Genomic DNA, 19240 nt, shown 5'->3' on the forward strand with positions numbered 1-19240 from the left:
ATAATGGTCCGCTGTGCCGCCTCTCCTCGCCCAATTACGCGCGAGTTAAATCTCATGCAAGGTGGCCTATATAATGCTTATTTTCAAATCACCGAAATAAATACCCAATTTTTGATTTAGAAAAGCTTTAAAATTCTGTTATGTTGAGCCAATTATGTTTTACAAATATATGTTTGTTTGTCTTTACAGTACAGATATGTAGCCAGGTGTAAACAGATATATTAATATAGAATTCTGAAATCTAATAAATTAACAAGCGTCTCCTAGAAATATTATTTGAAATAGTATAGGCTAGGTGTTAGAGGCTGACCCTTCCATGTCGTAATTACTAGGCCTACTACAGATACCAAACGTATATACTAAACTTGGAACCATAAAACAAAATAGCATGCAGGTATTATAAGCCTAATCTTGATGGCATGTTTCCACACTTCAATTAAGGCGTACTTTTAAGCTATTTGCTAAAACCGATTTATTTGTGGTCTATCCACCCACAACCGGAGAGGGGATTCATGTGTTTGTTGACATTTTCGCCAGCAGACGGCGCTGATGGCATGTTGAAATGTGTCTGGCCCTCTCTGAGCCTCACCCAGAGAGATATGTGATTCCACAGCCTGTAGGCCTACTTTTGGAGTCAAACAATGACTGTAACTTCAACATTCAACTTCAACTTAGCGGGTTCCTTATTTTTCTAATATTAAGCTTAATGTATTGTCAAATTGACATTTTATGGTTACATCATACCTTTAAAGTCCAGGTTTTGTTTTTCAACTCTCGTTTGTTAATCATTAGGCTAGTTGAGCATGAGTTTATTTTATATAATTTCACAATAGAAATAAATAACAAGACATCTCTGACACGCATTTTCATTGATTCTCTCTTTATGGTTGCCAGTCTATCGCTGTGTTTTCAAGTGTAGACCCTAACTTACTCCATGCCTTTCCATGTGACTAGTGTATCTAAACTACAAAGTTCTTAACAACGGATTGGAAGTTCAATATAGTCGTGCTTTTGTTTGTGCTGATGTAGTGACAACAGCCGAGACAAAACGAGTTATTTGTGATGGGCATGTCTCCCGTCTGTGTTGGCATTCAACTTAACTTCAATTGAAGTTCACCCATTCAAAGGGAAAACATAAGATTACCTTTTCAATACAAAACCAAGCTCAACATCATCGGTGTACTTTAGGGTAAGTTAACTGCAAACCCACAACCAATGTTGTATTGTAAGCGTATTCTTTACCACAGCCTCGAGAGCTGCTTAAACACTGCTACAGGCTTCAGTCACTCACTTTTACTGAATACACAGGCTTAGTATAATTATAACGTTATTACCATTATTCTGGAACCAGCTGATTGGTCCAGCATGTCTGTCTGTCTGTATTTTTCTGTTAGTGTTAGTAATAAAAATGATTGACAATATAAGAAGGTAGCCTAAAGGTTGTAGTATTTCCTATTTATTATAGCATGTAGACAATTTCAAAATCGATTACATTTGATTTCGAATATCTACTACTTTTAATACTTTACCCTACCTAATGACAAGTTTTAAATATAATTTGTCCAATATTGTACTTATCCAAGCAAACATTTTCCTATACCTTGCAAGCTGTGGGTCTCAAATTCGAGTGGGCATCAAAAAAATCAAATGATTTGCCATCCAAGTGTTCTTAGTTTAGCACTTTTTGCCGTAATAAATATATAGCCTCCATTGGTTGATAAAGGCAGCCTCTGCCTCAGCGCTCACCACTGACCGTGAGTAACCCCGCCCATTTATGTTAAATAAAGCACAGTCGCGCTGTGATTGGTCAGGTAAAAGCCCATTTATTCGCTGACATCCCCATCACATGAATGGTTGTCTATTAACTTGTTCAAAAAGTATCAGGAGTTGTCAAGGCTCTGGCGAAGAGGGAAAAGTAGTTTGTTGATTCTTTGAGACCAAGAGAGAAGTTTGTGGACACAACAGGACCTACTCGGTGAAGGCATAGAGTCGTTTGGTTATTGCTGTAAAGTTACTGTACCCGACAGACTTCCTAACTACCTCTTGGTTGGAGTTTTTTCTCATTTTTTTCATCGGTTTGGCAAGTTTCATAAAAATCTGTTTAAAATGTATAACATGATGGAAACAGAACTTAAACCCCCTGCACCTCAGACCAATACTGGGGGGACTGGGAACACGAATTCATCGGGAAACAACCAGAAAAATAGCCCGGACCGCGTCAAGAGACCGATGAATGCCTTTATGGTTTGGTCGAGGGGACAGCGGAGAAAGATGGCACAGGAGAACCCCAAAATGCACAATTCGGAAATTAGCAAAAGACTCGGGGCCGAGTGGAAACTTCTATCCGAGAGCGAGAAGCGACCTTTCATCGACGAAGCGAAGCGTCTCCGGGCTCTTCACATGAAGGAGCACCCGGATTACAAATACCGACCCCGCCGGAAAACCAAGACGTTGATGAAGAAGGACAAGTACACTCTGCCAGGTGGGCTCCTCGCGCCGGGCGGTAATGGCATGGGTGCAGGAGTGGGTGTAGGGGCCGGGTTAGGCGGAGGGGTGAACCAGCGGATGGACAGTTACGCTCACATGAACGGCTGGACCAATGGAGGTTATGGCATGATGCAGGAACAGCTTGGCTACCCGCAGCACCCGGGCTTAAACGCACACAATACGGCTCAGATGCAGCCCATGCACCGCTACGACATGAGTGCGCTCCAGTACAACTCCATGACCGGCTCCCAGACCTACATGAACGGGTCCCCAACGTATAGCATGTCCTACTCTCAGCAGACCAATCCAGGAATGACGCTGGGCTCCATGGGCTCGGTGGTCAAGTCAGAGTCCAGCTCCAGTCCACCCGTTGTCACGTCGTCCTCTCACTCCCGGGCTGGTCAGTGTCAGACGGGGGACCTTCGGGACATGATCAGCATGTACTTACCGGGCGCTGAGGTACCCGAGCAAACGGCCCAAAGCAGACTCCACATGTCCCAGCATTACCAGAACGCACCTGTGCCCGGCACGACGATTAACGGCACGCTCCCCTTATCACACATGTAAATGTTCTTTTATAAGAAAAATTGGACTACTCTGGACTATTTTTGTACAGCAAATTTGGGGTGGGAAAGATGTATAGAACTCCAGGAGAGAACACAAACCTTTTTTTTTCTTTCTATAAAGAAACGTTCCAAAGGAACGATAGACACTGAGAAAGTTTTCAATGGTGTAAGAGTTTGGAAAGTAGAAAGTGGGAGGCTCAATCAGATGTTTTATTATTTCAATCACCTTTTGTACAGTATTTATCTAAGGAACATTCAATCAAATGAAATGTTTGTTAAAGAAAACAAAGGTTACTGTTTCTATAAACATAAGTTCTGTTCTGGAAATGGCAGCACTGGGATTGAATTCAATGCTCCTTAAACTGCATATTGGAGGGGAGGGGGATAAAGCGAAGCAGGTAAATGTTTCTCTTTGAAGAACAACATTACTTAACCATTTTAATTTCGTCAAAAAAGTAAACAGACATATTCTCATATGCAGGTTAAACACACTTGTTTATTTATATTTTGTCTCCCACTTTTCATCTGTTAGAAGTATGACATTTGTGTTCTTTATTTTCTAATGATTTGTACAATTTCTGTATATTTACTGTGATATTTGAAGTTTTTATTTCAAATCCCATTCCCGTAGATGTATTTTGCAATTTGGCCTGTACGCAGCTGCCAACACCCCATGTATATATATTCGAACTAATATCATCATTATAACAGTAAGAAATTTCAGCTGAGTTTTTTTTCAATATGCAGTTTGAAATGAATAAATTTTGGAAATTTGGATACTTGAGATATGAGTTTTGATTTTATTTCTCTTTTGAATCATTTGAAAAGATCGCGCCACGCTTACGCAATTTTGTGAAGCATGTAATGGATCATTTTGCATTATGCTTCGTAGCACTAGCTTCAATTTGAATTAATATTATATCAATCAATTTAAGATTTTACAATAATATTAGACTTACACATTTGACCTATTCAGGAGACACTGTCAATCTAGTCCTTGTTTGAAAACAAAATATTTATATTTAAAACGGTCAGACAAAATCATAACATAATATTTTATTGTGTTTGCTTTATTGTGTATTGTTTTGCGCACGCACGCGCTAACACCGTAATGTCAACGTAGCATAAGACAGGGGTTAACGACGTTTTCATTTTTCTAGTGAAACGAGATATGCGCCAAAGGATTGGAAAGGAGGATCGGCAAAAGTTTGTTGCCTGTAAACCTATTCGTTGAATGGAAGATTATGCGCCAAAAATGTTGAAGATGCTCATAAAGGTAGTCTTCTTTTTTCTTTTTTTAAATTATTCTAAACTTGAGATATTTCTTAACATGTCTACAAATTATAATCAGGAACCAATCAAGTGCATGCGATTTATTTAATGTTCTGATTCAGATGGTGTTGCTAAAATGAAAATGTCTGTGTGTCATAAACTACAACAATCTGTTAAGGCCTGTTTGCAGTTTAATATTTGGATTGGCCTATTCTAATTACCATACCAAAGAAAGAGTGACATTATGTTACGGACATATAGGCCTATTGCCATAAGCATTGAAATTACAACTTCTGGGATATGATTCCATTTATTCTAATTTCTGAAAATTAAATCTTTCTGAACCTGACAATTAGTTTGGCATTTAAGATGTTATCAAATTGTTAGATTTGGCTAGCCACTCTAAATGTTCAATTAGGCCTAAATTGAACGTCATGATAAAATAACCACATAATCCTTAGTGTGTATTTACTACAGTGTTTAATGAAATAGAACCACATATGTTGTCTTAACCCTGGTTCACACAGATCAATCTACAATATTTGGAGCGACGGGTGCCTATACAACTGCCCTCAAATGTTTCACTATTCTGTCCTGCGCCATGGGGTTACTTTAAATTAGCCCACGGATTAGATTATGGATTGGTCTTTGAATATAACGTTTTAAATCTGGGGGGTGTTTAAGTATTTTATTCTGAAGTGCGGAGGTAGATTAGTCGTGTGTCTTGCCAGGGCTGGGAAGCATCTATTACTGCAGGTCTCAGGGGACGTGAGCTCACATTAACCGCTAAATGAATATTTGAAGAGGGCTCATTCCAAAGTATTATTCCTTCGAACGTGGCCTTACCGGACTCTCGGTGGGTCAGGGAGCGGTAGTTCCATTAATTATTTATACGACCAGGAGAATTGGTTGTAATAGGCTAACATGTTTCATAAACCAGCAGTTTTAAAGGTCACGTGTGTGTCTCTGTGTGGTGTTAACGGCATCACAGATACACCTCAATATTATTGATGTGTGTTTAGGCCTTGTGGTGTGGGTGTGCGTGCGGGCGCGCATGTGTGGTAAAGATTGGGAACAGAGAAACTTTTTCCAGTCCGTTCTCCATAAAATGTTTATTTCATATTATGTTCAATATGTCTTTAGGCTTCACGTGTGGAACACAAACACGATAAAACACCAAATGGATAACTTATAAAGGGGAAGCGAAATACAAACGTATGATAGGCCAGAGGCCTACCACTGATCCTGTTGAATGTAGGAGACTTTTGTGTCCTTTTACATGGATGGTTTCAGGCTTTCTAGGCCTATTCCCCAGGGCGTGAGGCCAGACGAGGAACCCTTTCTTAAGACAGCGCAACCCAACCAAATCGAGCAAGTGACAAATTAAGTAGCCTACAATACTACATGTGCTATTCTCTTTCTCAATTTTCAAACGTAACAAGATGACACCATGTATCTAATAAACATCTCGCAATACCACGCACACAGTGACAACTATTTACAGATACATCTATATGTTTTGTGTTGAAGATGAGAGCGCAGTATGCCGTTGGACTTCAGAGACGGATGCCCCGTCCGCGTGCTGCAGAGGCTACCGGCCTCACCTCCGGGATATAGCTATGGACTGCAACAGGTGGTGAGCGCGCTATGTTTTCCTCAAAGTTACCAGCCCCCCCCCCCCCCTGATGTTATCTATGATAGCCTGAGTTTGTAAAATAACATTTAGCTCATCGAGCATTGCAGTGGGACAGGGCTTGCTTGTCTAGACACTCATTATCAACAACAATTGGGGGCCCAACGCTGTTTAGGGTTCCTCCATCATAAAAGGCTACTCAATCAATAGCCTATAGATTTAGAAATCGTGATCATGGTTTAAATGAGCTCATAGACTAGTTTTTTCTACACAGTATTATTGTTTTAATCAAAATCTCGTTTCTAAGTGAGATTCAGTTTGTGTAAAATTTCAGTTCACATACATAAAAGGGACCGGTTAGATCCCTTCCAGATTTAGGCTGCTAATTGTAAGGACGCATGACGTCACCAGCATTTGTTCAGTATAGGGGTAGCCTGCGACTTGGGAAGAAGCTAGAACTGTAGGAAAATTGATTTATTAGACTTATTTATAGGGTTAATTACAAAATTAAGAAAACACAGCCAAAAAATAAATAAACACAAAAAAACGTCAAAAACTATGGGGCTATCGTTATTCTTTACAGAAGCGGTATAGGTTTTAGTTGTTTTTTTTTGCAGGGGAAATTTAAGAAAATTAAGCTTACACATGTTATGCTTATGTTTTTCCTCGCGTTGAATTTATTCCACTTTAACTCCGTTGGAATGTGGTTGTTTTGTTGTTGAAAGGCCAACAAATCACTCAGAGCTTGAGTCTTGTCACATTGTAGTGGATTCAGAGAAAGAAAAAATATATATTTCTAGTGATTACTTCTCTTGGTTTGCCTGTTGCAGGTATTGGGTGAGTGGTGAGTGTGTGGGTGATTGTAGTGGACAACTGTGTGAGATGTAGCCTAGTATTGTAACTTGTGTTGAATTGAAAACTGTCAGAGGCGTCGTTTATTTTAACAGTCTCTCCAGAGTGAATGGCAGTCAGTCGCAGGCTGATCCAGTGCAGGTGCGGGAAAGCAGGGGGATGGGGGCTCTCCCCGCGCGGCCAAAATGCGCATTCTATTCAATAGACCACACACTGGCAGCCAGCATGCCATCATCCTCGCGCCTCTCACACATTCTCAGAGCAGGCCTCGGCGAGTGTAGCGACGGGCCCAATTAGGCCTACTCCCAACGTTCTTACTGGGGGCTTTTCATGCATTTTTTAAAATCATTTATAACGACAGCTTTATAGCCTGTCGTTATGACATAACTGTGTAGTTTGCATAATAAGAGTAGCGCTGTACTCACTAAACGATACTGAAAAAATGTGTACCGAATATGAAAATGTTGGAAAATATTTTGAAAGAATATTGGTTGGTTGTCCTCATTTTGTATTGAAATGGTAGAAATGCCGGAACAAAAACACATAGCCTACTATTTTCTCTCCAGATTTTCCATCTACGGCTCCCTATTGCCTGGTCGTGGACACGCCCTAATTTGCTGGGTGATGGGTTTTAAATTCGAAGATAGCGACCCTGAACTCATTACATATTCTGGCGTTTGAGGGAGACGGGATTAGAACGGGCACCAGTGTTCACTGGATTAGGACCAGTGCGCTGCTAAATACAATATAGCACTGTACTCAAATTGCTGTAGAGGCCTCTGGTACTTGACTATATTTCTAATCAAGCCGCAGGACGGAGTGCTGATAACACACAACAGTTGGTTTCTCACGTTTCAGAGACTCTAAAACTTGGATTGAAATCAGTTGTGTTAAAAAATAAGACAAAAACATTGAATCCTAACCTTCAGTTGGGTTATTTTTTTACTTCACCGTTGCACAATTTGATGTTTATGTCACGAAGACATAATTCGTTTGTTTGTGGCATAAACACCTTTTTCATTTTAAATGAACAAATCGTCTATTTGAAGGTTTAAATATAAATTTAGCTGACTGTTGAGCTGCAACTCGTGGCGTGTTCTTTTTCATTTTAAATGAACAAATCGTCTATTTGAAGGTTTAAATATAATTTTAGCTGACTGTTGAGCTGCAACTCGTGGCGTGTTCTTTTTTGCGTTCTAATCAGATGTTATTCACTTTGAATTATGCTTTTATGATCACTCGTGCCTCCGTGTTCGCCATTTAGTTATCTAGCCTAATTATTCATGGGATCTATTTTAGGAAGGAACAATGCTGGTAAAAATGGCATCTTAAACTTAAATATAAACACATTGTTTTATGACTAATTCGAGTTAATACACACTCAATGATAGTATAACAGCGGGTAATTGGCCCTTTTTCCTGAACAACAATGTAAACCACAATTTCTTTATTATTTAATAATGTCAAACGCTTGGCTGCATGGATTGGCTTCGGCAGAGCAGCCCTTTTCTATGCAGTGTTGCTGCGAATGAACAATGCTGATCTAATTGTGGGTTGCCTCCTGTTTCAGTAGCCGGACAATACAAGTGAACAGCGAACATTTTAAACTTTTTCCCTATTTGGACTCAGATCCAAATTGACATTGACCACTGATATTTGTCGGCTTTATTTTTGTTTTCTGCGGTAGTCTATAGTATTGGAGGAATAGCCTACAAGTAAAAGAAAGCAAAAGCAAAGCGGTGTCTGTCTCTCAATTTTTTTCCCAGCAGTGTTTTTTTAAGGTGTACATGTCAATACAGTGGAGTATAGCTTCAACAGGTGATGACGGACTGTCTCACGATTGGCTGAAAGCCTTCGTTTTTAATCTTGTCGAAAAGTGAAAGCGGTGCTCGCTTTATAGAGGCTATAATGGTGCAGGAACAAAGTTTACTCATGCGCAGCAAGTGTTTCTGCGTTTTCACCGCTCTTGGTCCACCCCATGCCTGGAACAATATATGCTTTGATGCAGCGATTCTGTCAGCAGGGGTGTGCGGGGCGATGCAGACCAAACTCGCTCTTCATGGCCCGCTGGCATAGCTCGGAAGAGTGGGGCTTTCGGTTCACACTGCAGACTATTAAATAGTTTCCTTGCTTCGAAATAAATGCTCATTAAAGTGTTTACACGCCTTAAAAATACATTTGAAACGTATAGGCTTACACGGTTTGGCTGATTAATAGTGTTAAGACTGCTACCATTCGTTAAGCAGACAATGACACAGCGTCTTATCAAGGCGTATTTTACGCAAAATAACCAGTTAAATGTGACATATGATCTGGATCCTTGTCTCGTTCTTTCTCCGCCATGGCTGTCCCCCACTATCCTTTCATAACCCAAACATGTCAACAGCAACGCGCTCTTCTCAGTTCTCCCTATCTCCCAATATATATCCTCCTTTATTTTAGGGATCCTCAAGCTTGACACCAGGCCTACAGCAGAAATACACACATTATCAGTTTTAAATATCCAATTCGAGTTTTCGATTACCGTTTACAGACTATAGGCCTATAGTTCACCAGTTGCCTCCAGCACTAACTCTTATTAAACTCGGTTTTATATAGCCTACATATTTAACTAACGAAATTGCCGTCTTTTTGTGTAGAATTAGACTCCCAAAAATCTGCAACGGAACACGCGGAAACAGTCTGCTTATCACTGACTTTTGTATGCTTTAGAATAAAGGGTTTAGAAAAGTTTGTCTGAACAGTGAAAGGGGTCTACAACGGCCCTTTATGCCTTCTTGGACATGCCAGCGTCTTATGAATAGGGGCAGGGCTACAACACTGGCTAGGGCGCGTGGGCTTGTTGACATAAGAACATACACCCCAACACCATTATACATATCAATTCTAAAGTAAAAAGGCATGCTTGTATATAAGACAATAGCCTAAATATATTTAGCTACAGAAAGAATCAAATTATGTCTGTAGGCTACATAGAGATGTGTTGGGAATATAACCACTTTGACAAAGTTATGAAATATTAAGCTTTTGGCTGCTAAATAACACCCCAAATTACTCCTCCATAGGAGGGACCGATTAGTCTGAGGTTCTAAATGTAGTATGCACTTGTATGTGTATACTGTACACAAACAGACCAATAACCTCCAAATATGTGGTTAAGCTTCTAATTGACAAAAAATATCTAATTATTTCACGCTTAATCATTGACCGTTTTAATAGTGTTAAATATACTCAACTCCAGGCGTGACTGCTTTCTAACAGTAAATTATATCCCCCAACTACTTGCTTATTCTATCACTACAACCAGAATGGGAAAGTCGATTATGGTAATTCCATAGGTTACGTTTCTGAGGATCTTCCTAAGGCTATAAGGCGCGAGCAGTGATCGGTTGTTCACTCTGCTCAACACTCCTTCTCTTCTCCCCTTCTCTGCTCGTTGACAGACGGACAGTGCTCTGGAATGGAAGAGGGACACATTTACGAAACGTCTTCAGGGACCAAAATGGGTTTTCATGTGACTGCTAATTAACCATGACTCTTCTTACGCGACATTCATGGGCTCGCAGGACAGAAACAAATATTGATGCTCAGTCACTCAGGCTCTACAACACCCAGGGGATATCAAATGTGTTACAAATTTGTGTAAAAACAGCATTCAACCACATTTCTACTAAGTGGAAATGTCTTTATTACGACTGTTAGACCGATTATTGTTGTTTTTGTGGCACTGTAGTTACCCATGAATAATTGAGCGTATACTCAGTATTGTGGGAGCTTTCCGTATGGTTTGGAAGTGCACCTGTGGCAGGGTGGGTTTAGTAAATACATGGCAGGGGTGCAGAGAGGGTTCAGGCTAGGCTGTTCTGGGCGCTACCCGGTCACCGCATTTGATTGTAAATAAGAGCGGTTCACACGCCGATCGAGTGACCGAGGGGAACAAGCAAACCATTTTAATCAGGTGGCTATCTCCTTATCGCGGAGATCAGAGCTCTGTCACTGCCGAGCTCGTCATTGTGTGTCCCCCCCTGCGAAATGACATCTCCCTCTGAAAAGAGAATCTAGAGGCGGGATGAGATTTCACTGTCCCTGCGCGAGGAGCCCCAGTCATTAGCATAACGTGGCGGAACCAGTTCTCAGTCTACAGGAAAAAACTGTCCTCACAATCTTTGAGACTTAGTTTGAATATGAAAAAATAACACTTGTTCCTCAGATAACAATTTGTAAAAGTCTAAAAAGTTTATTACAAAAGTAGGTAAAATATTCTAGCCCGTAGGGTGGAAAAAAATCGGTTCCACTATCTTTTAATACATTTAAACGAGCGGCCTGGGCTACACCATATCTTCACATTAAAATGACTGCAACCTCTGTAGAAAAGGAGCAAAGGGAGTTGTTATGTTGTCCGATAAAATTCTGATTCCGTGAGGATACGACGATGTGTGACAGCTGGGCCTCCTCATATTGATTATGCGACAAGAAAGTACGTGTGACTCCCATAGGCATGAGTACAGGAGAGCGCATCCAGACATACAATCAGAACATTCGTTAGTCCATCACCACGTCACCCCAGGGCAACTTTTCAAAGCACGAAGATGATCTTTCCATCGATCCCTCAAATCACGACGTAAACTCACATTTAAGTGTAGATATTTTAAAAGTAGGTAATCGGATTCTAAGAAATCACTATTAACCAAATGAGCCATTTAATTTGACAATGATTTGTCACAGTTAAGAGTTCAATCAACGAATTTACTGAACACGGATTATAAATCATAGTTCAAGTTATTCTTTTATTGATTTATTGTATAAGGAATTATTAATGTAGTGTCTCCACAAGATGTCTCAAATTATCTTACTCAAATGTCTAGTTGACACGACAATACCTGTCTTGAACAATCATAGACTAAGAAACCCAAAGCCATTCTACAATTAATAAGATTTAGGCATCTCCAGTGTATTTAATCATGATATGTGTTCACATAAAATGTGCACTTAAATATCTTAAATGAACAAAAATATATTTAAAGATGGGGTGGGGTGTTTCTCTATGTGAATTTGTGAGGCCCCTCAAAACATTACTTGTATTATGTAAAACTTGATTAGAAATGAAAAGTTTAAAGTTTAAAAAAGTTCTAAAGCTGTCTTGATTTTAATAGTATTTCCCCCAAAATATAGACATCTTATAATTGACACAATAGTGTGACGTACATCAGCGGATACAATTCGACATATAACCTCAAATACAGTACAATAGTTGCCTTGTGTAAAAGCTGGCTACCCAGTGAAATGCAGGGATGCGGCAAACTTTTCTGCCTGCTAGTCAGACCGCCGAGAGAGTCTCCCCATTCGTCTCGTTCCACTGAGCAGGGTAAAGCCTCGGAGTGCCTCGTCACCGTGGAAACTGCCAGAACAATTCAGTTGAAGTTTGAGGGGGTCAGTTTGCGGGGTCACCAGGCCCAGCCCCATCCCAGGACAGGCTCACTGGGGCAGGGTTCAGTGGGCCTGCTGTCCCAAGCTGGAGCCCTGGGTGGTAGGCAGCTCTAACTCTGATATAAATTTTTAGCGTCAGTTTGTGTCCCAGTCTCTCTAGGTGGCCTGTGAAATCGATTGTAACCCCGCGACCCTGTCCAGCAGAGACAGGGCTGACAACCGGCCGGAGAATTTAGTTGGCGCTGACAGATCGCCGTGGGTTTTCACCGGGAGTTGGGTGGTGGGGCGAGGGGGGTGAAGGGGGGAGGGGGTGGCTGCAAAGTAGCTCTTCAGAGAGGGGTGCGCTTTAGGAGTGGTCATTAAAAACTTATTAAAAAGTTTTCAGCGGTTTGGAGAGAGGTGCGTGCGTGTGGAAGTGTGTGTCAGTGTGTCCTTGTGTGTGTGTGTGTGTTGACCCTCAGTGTCTGTTTGTTTTGCTAGGTAGGAAAGTTTAGGAACACGGAGAGGAACAGGAAGCAGATTAAAGTTGAGTTCCTGTAGATGGAGAGATTAGATTAGATCAGCGCTATTATTGATACCCCTACCTAATCCATAAACACCGCCTAGCTGTCAGACCAACAGTGGTATTGTGAAGTAGAAACAACTTATATCTGCCTCCTGGCTTCTGAAAACATTCTACTATAGCTTTTTTTACAGAAAAAAACTACCAACAATTTAACAACAGAATGAGGTGAATGAGGTCTAGTCAACAATGCTGAAGGGGATTTCTGGTGGAAGAGACAGAGAAAGAATAGTTGTGATCCTGACCAAACAAATAGAACAGAGAGTAGAAAGCATCATCAACAAAAAGCACTCTCTCTCTCTCTCTCTCTCTCTCTCTCTCTCTCTCTCTCTCTCTCTCTCTCTCTCTCTCTCTCTCTCTCTCTCTCTCTCTCTCTCTCTCTCTCTCTCTCTCTCAGTCTGTCTGTCTCTTGCTCTCTCTCTCTTTCTCCCTGTCTCTCTCTCTCTTGCTCTCTCTCTCTTTCTCCCTTTCTCTCTCTCTCTCTCTCTCTCTCTCTCTCTCTCTCTCTCTCTCTCTCTCTCTCTCTCTCTCTCTCTCTCTCTCTCTCTCTCTCTCTCTCTCTCTCTCTCTCTCTCCCCTAATGGTTGAGATGATCGCAGCCTTGCAAATAACTGTCAGGTTGCTGAGTGATTCTGAGATGATGGTGGCTGGTCCCAGAGGAGTGGTGTGTGTGTGTGTGTGTGTGTATAAGAGCTCTTCACAGCTTCTGTGCTCTGCATGCCCCACGGCACCCCAAATGATGCCATTTGTCACATGTTAAACACACTGATACTCTCCAGAGGGTGTGTGTGTGTGTGTGTGTGTATGTCAGAGAGAGAGAGAGAGAGAGAGAGAGAGAGAGAGAGAGAGAGAGAGAGAGAGAGAGAGAGAGAGAGAGAGAGAGAGAGAGAGAGAGAGAGAGAGAGAGAGAGAGAGGGGGTGGTGTAGATTGGCTTGAGTGCCCGGGGATGCTATTGTGAGTGATTGTATTTGATTGTGTTTGAGTGGGGCCTTAGCGACGTGTCTGAGAGCTCGTATCATCCCAGCCCTGCCTCCCCGCTCCTACAGAGAGATGTGTGCTAGTCTGGGGAGTGACCACACTGCTCCACAAGAGGAGAAGTCCGTGAAGCGGGGCCACTGGCTCATTGTCACGGAATGGCCTACCCACTTTATCCAACTCATACAGACACTTTCGATAACTTGTTGTTATGTACGTATTTCAATATCCTGAAAGACCTTTCCGATAGTATAGACTGAAATGGTCACCTGGCTTAGTGCCCTTGGTTTTTGAATGTGTGTTCATTGTAGCGCAAAAAAAAAAAAAAAAAACTGAGCCTAACGTTTGACCCATGGTTTGGTTTGTGTCCGTAACCGCAGATACTGAGACTGATCTTTGCCCAGTCAATGTTTTTATTTAGAAGTATTTTTAATCATGTAAATATAACAATCAATGAGCCATGTAGATCCAACCACATATATATGTGTGTTTCTGTGAAACACATTGAAAACGAATTAGCTACCTTAACTACACCGGCTACCTGCCAGTCAAACTCACTCACCCCTAACCCTCCAGCTCTACCCCAGATAGGATTTAAAAGTGATAATAAGCAGTTATTTTGATAGCTGCCATTTAGAGGTGTTAAAATATTCAAACATAGGGCAGATTAATCTGTCTTTGGCAACGCAAATATGTTCCTTGATCACTATTTGGATTTGTTGGTAGCTCTCAACTGTGTGTGTGTGTGTATTTATGTCAAAAATGGGAATGTCAAAAGGTATAGACATAGACACACGAATGCTTGACGGACGGTGTGTGATTTAATGTTTTTTTTTTTTTTGGCCAAGTTGGCATTACTCATCAGTGTCGTGGCAGTTTTGTTTCAAAAGTGCTGTTGCAGGAGAAGCAGGGATTTGGGCCCATCAGCACGAGGTGATGTCAGCAGCTCAGGGTGCTAACAAAGAGGGCTTCTAAACCCATGCCGTTCAATGCATTATGGGGCCCTGGCTGGGATGAGCGCCTCGAACGCTTTTCACTGGGACAAACACACACATATGCACAAACACACACATACACACCGACACACACACACACACACAAACAAACACACACTGGAATACACTGAGACACACATGCACAAGAACACATACACAGGAACACACTCACAAACACACACACACACTGGAACACACAAACACAGACACACTTACACTGAAATACAGTGTACACATACTGAAATACAGCTTAGCACACAGCAGTGCTACATGGCACAACACAACACATCAGAAAACAACACCTCCACTTCTGCTTTATAACTGTTTAGTTTCCCCTCAGTAGTCATTTACATGGACTTATATTTACATGGATTACAGAATCTACTGAGTGGGAGATAAGGACTACACCATACTACACCATCATGATCAGGTTGTTCTAACGTGTAGAAATATGGAATGCTGATCCTCCCCTCTCCTTTCCTCTCCTCTCCTCTCCTCTCCTTTCCTCTCCTCTCCTCTCCTCTCCTTTCCTTTCCTTTCCTCTCCTCTCCTCTCCTTTCCTCTTCTCTCCTTTCCTCTCCTCTCCTTTCCTCTCCTCTCCTCTCCTCTCCTTTCCTTTCCTTTCCTTTCCTTTCCTCTCCTTTCCTCTCCTCTCCTTTCCTTTCCTCTCCTTTCCTTTCTTTTCCTCTCCTCTCCTCTCGTCTCGTCTCCTCCCCTCTCCTCTCCTCTCCTTTCCTTTCCTCTCCTTTCCTCTCCTCTCCTCTCCTCTCCTCTCCTCTCCTCTCCTCTCCTCTGCTCTCCTCTCCACCTTTCCTCTGCAACTTTCCTTTCCTCTCCTCTCCTCTCCTCTCCTCTCCTCTCCTCTCCTCTCCTCTGCTCTCCACCTTTCCTCTGCACCTTTCCTCTCCACACCTCTCCTCTCTTTCCCTGGCCTCTCCTCTCCATATTCAAAGTAGCTTCTGTTTGTCTTTGCCACAGGCAGTTATTCTTTTGCCAAAATTTTTTTTTGATTGAGGTGATATATATATATGTAGGTGAATGTCCGAGTTACACAGTTGACCGTCTGTCTAAACCACAAACAGCTTCACAGGCACTCCGGAGAATCACCCTGTTTCACCTCTCTCCATGTCTAGTCCATAGGCATGCCACATCGATTGATATCCTCTCTCAATCCCACCCCCCAGTGTCTCCGCGGAAACAACTATGGGATGTCAGCCCCTTAGGGCTGCAGATATGCTGCGTCATTGCAAAGACGGATGCAGCTATTAGGCATTGTTTGTTGAGTAAACAGTGCAGCTTGAAAACAGGGTATTGTAGAGAGGCACGCTAGGCCCCCGACAGCTTCTCTGTGGACACTGAGTGTGTGGCTCACAGAGAGATGGGGAAGATGAGGAACAGGGCTCGGTACTGTGTGTTTGTGAAGAGAGTCGGTACCGCGGAGTACATTAGCAGACAGTACATTGACAAGTCACAGTATACAGACAGTCCATCTAACTGATAGACTGTGCGAATGAGTGTGCGCTCGTTTTGAGTGTGAGTGGGCGCGTGTGTCTGTGCGCGTGTGTGTGTGTGTTGTACAGTTCCGAAAGCCAGCTAGGCAGCTGCAGAGCGCTGTCAATAACAAGGCCTCTCTATCTACTGTCCGACACAGAGCTTGTGTGGCCCCGCCCCTCCCCTTGATACCCCCACCTCCCCCCACCACCCTTCGCCCCTCACCCCTCCCCACACACACACCTCCCAAACTTCCCTGTCAACTGGAGCTTGTTTAGTGTATTTTCATGGCGTGGTGGTGGTGGTGGGGGGGATGGGGGTAGTGTACTATGGTAACAGGGTCGTTTCATGACATTAATACACGCATTCATGACTTTTTTTTACTTTTGACATTGTACTCATTCAGTAGCCCCTTCCATCCAAAGCCACGTACAAACGGTGCATGTAAAAAGCCCAGCAGAAAAATCGAGAATCAAAAGTGCCTGGTTCTGACAGTATGTCAATTGTCAGGGGAAAGAGGAACTTCATGTGTACCTTCCAGTAACATGTTTGTTTCCAACAGCAACACTTGAACAGCTGGGTGCTTTCAATAAATCGAAAAGGAAGTAGCCTTGAGGACGACAGCGAAATATTTGTTGCTTATAGGGCCTACTATCAATATGCCAACGCAGCTGGATCATTGAAACAATGACATCGGGTCGACACAGGGTTAGCATTTCCAATCGGCCTCATGTACTTATAGATTCAAGACAAAAGTACACATGAGGTTTGTGTGAGTTTGTAAGAAGCCTCTAAAGACAGGAAATGCTATTGCCTACCGTCCAGAGCCTACACCTGTTACAGCCCTGTGAGCGTTGGTCCATACATTCTCAGCACGCACCCACCTGTGGTTTCAAGAATCCACACCTCACAGTTACTTCTCCAGATTAAGAAGGACCCTGAATATGGACATGGTTCTTTCTGATGTTTAATGATCCTCTCCTTTCTCTTGTGTGTGATTCCAGTGTAGAAGGCCAGAGGGTGAGGAGGAGGATCTTGGGGAGCACCAGAGCTGAGCAGATGGCAGGTTGGGGCTGAAGACCAGGCTGGACGCTGGAGAGAGAAGCATTCCTCAGGTCCACCCTCTGCCAGTCATGTTCCTCTGCCACTATATTCAGTATATTCAGGGAAGCACTTGCTTTCTCACACACACACACGCACGCACGTGTGCGCACACACACATTCATGGACAGTGAGTGACGGCTGGAGGTGCAGAGGCTGTGGGCTTGTGGAATGTGGCATGCTCCTGTCAACTATGGTGTGCTTTGTCTTAGGATTGGTCCACAAAAAGTGTTCTGATTTCACACCTCCTCCTCTTCCCCCCCCCTCTGCTCCTCCTCCTCCTCTTCCTCCCCTTCTCCTCATCTTCCATCTCCCCCACTCATCTTCCATCTCCTCCTCCTCTTCCACCCCCTCCTCCTCCCCTCCTTCTCTTCCTCCTCCTCCTCCTCCTCCTCCTCCTCCTCCTCCTCCTCCTTCTCTTCTTCCACCTCCTCCTCATTCTCCTCCTCTTCCACCTCCTCCTCATTCTCCTCATTCTCCTCCTCCTCCTCCTCCTCCTCCTCCTCCTCCTCCTCCTCCTCCTCCTCCTCCTCCTCCTCCTTCTCTTCTTCCACCTCCTTCTCATTCTCCTCCTCTTCCACCTCCTCCTCCTCCTCCTCCTCCTCCTCCTCCTCTTCTTCCACCTCCTCCTCATTCTCCTCCTCTTCCACCTCCTCCTCATTCTCCTCATTCTCCTCATTCTCCTCCTCCTCCTCCTCCTCCTCCTCCTCCTCCTCCTCCTCCTCCTCCTCCTCCTCCTCCACCTCCTCCTCATTCTCCTCCTCTTCCTCCTCCTCCTCCTCCTCCTCCTCCTCCTCCTCCTCCTCCTCCTCCTCCTCCTCCTCCTCCTCCTCCTCCTCCTCCTCCTCCTCCTCCTCCTTCTCTTCTTCCACCTCCTCCTCATTCTCCTCCTCTTCCACCTCCTCCTCATTCTCCTCATTCTCCTCCTCCTCCTCCTCCTCCTCCTCCTCCTCCTCCTCCTCCTCCTTCTCTTCTTCCCACCTCCTCCTCATTCTCCTCCTCTTCCACCTCCTCCTCCTCCTCCTCCTCCTCTTCCTCCTCTCCTCCTCCTCCTCCTACTCCAGTGAGTGCTGCGCTGCAGCTGGGGAGTGTGTAGCACAGGGACAATGGCATTCCTGGGGTTTTTAAAGCCCCTAAAGATGCTCCAACCCTGCAGCCCCTCTAGTGCCTTTGTCTCTGGCACCCCCCCCTCTCACCCTGCGCCCACCACACTGGTTAGATACTGGTTGTACCGACATAGTTCCCCATCTTTTTGTTTGTTTCATCTATGTGGTGCCATAGTACTGTAGACAGATGGAGAAATCAGCAAAATATCAGGAAGGTAAATCTCTGTTCTCTTGAGTAATGTGTTGAAATAGAGAGGAGAATTGATTTGATGCAAGCTGCCTTATTATTCGAATTTATGACAGACAATGATGGTTAAAACCTGGTTTAAATGTTGGTCCAGTGTTGCCTAAGCCTGTTTACTGTAAAGTCGCAGAATCTCCTTGTATCTGAAATAGGAATAAGAAATCTATCGTTAGAGCTGCAGTTTCAGAACACGTCACAATTTAAATATAAATTAATCTAATAAAAAAAAAACTCAGCCGGCAAGTGCAAGACTTAATTTAGAGCCAATCTAAAATTAATGAGAGCATCATCCGGGAACACAGTAGGATTGGGGAAGGTTCCTGGAGATGAACAGTAGTTTGCACTGTACAGTAATGTCACTTGCACACATGGGGTTTGGGTGGGAGGGGTGAGATGGGGGGGGCGTGGGGGAGGGACACTACTTCCTGCCACTACCCCCCCCCCCCCCCCCCCCGGAACCTATGGTGCCACTGTTGGTGGGGGCCGAGGGGGTCGTGACAGAGGACTGGCCAGGGAGATGAGGTTAGG

The 19240-nt window shown here is 43.4% G+C and overlaps 1 protein-coding gene and 1 long non-coding RNA gene across 4 annotated transcripts in view; both read left to right on the top strand.

The window, feature by feature from the left end:
• Positions 1-17347, top strand: part of LOC134011133 (uncharacterized) — a 45891-nt gene extending 28544 nt beyond the window's left edge. For all 3 annotated transcript variants that reach the window (XR_009928377.1, XR_009928376.1, XR_009928375.1), the window contains 2 exons: positions 5856-5961; positions 17266-17347. This is a non-coding gene — a long non-coding RNA (uncharacterized LOC134011133). The remainder of the gene's footprint in view (positions 1-5855; positions 5962-17265) is intronic.
• Positions 1638-3837, top strand: sox2 (SRY-box transcription factor 2). The gene has a single exon (XM_062450677.1). It carries the CDS (start codon positions 2107-2109, stop codon positions 3052-3054), a length of 948 nt encoding a protein of 315 aa, XP_062306661.1. The 5' UTR covers positions 1638-2106; the 3' UTR covers positions 3055-3837.
• Positions 17348-19240: the final 1893 nt, after the last annotated feature.

The sequence above is a fragment of the Osmerus eperlanus genome, chromosome 24, assembly GCF_963692335.1.
Source record: "Osmerus eperlanus chromosome 24, fOsmEpe2.1, whole genome shotgun sequence".
In the NCBI taxonomy this organism is placed as follows: domain Eukaryota; kingdom Metazoa; phylum Chordata; class Actinopteri; order Osmeriformes; family Osmeridae; genus Osmerus; species Osmerus eperlanus.

What these genes read in the sequence shown, in the direction of transcription:
- sox2 (XM_062450677.1), top strand. Translation starts at nt 2,107, where the DNA reads ATGTATAACATGATGGAAACAGAACTTAAACCCCCTGCACCTCAGACC.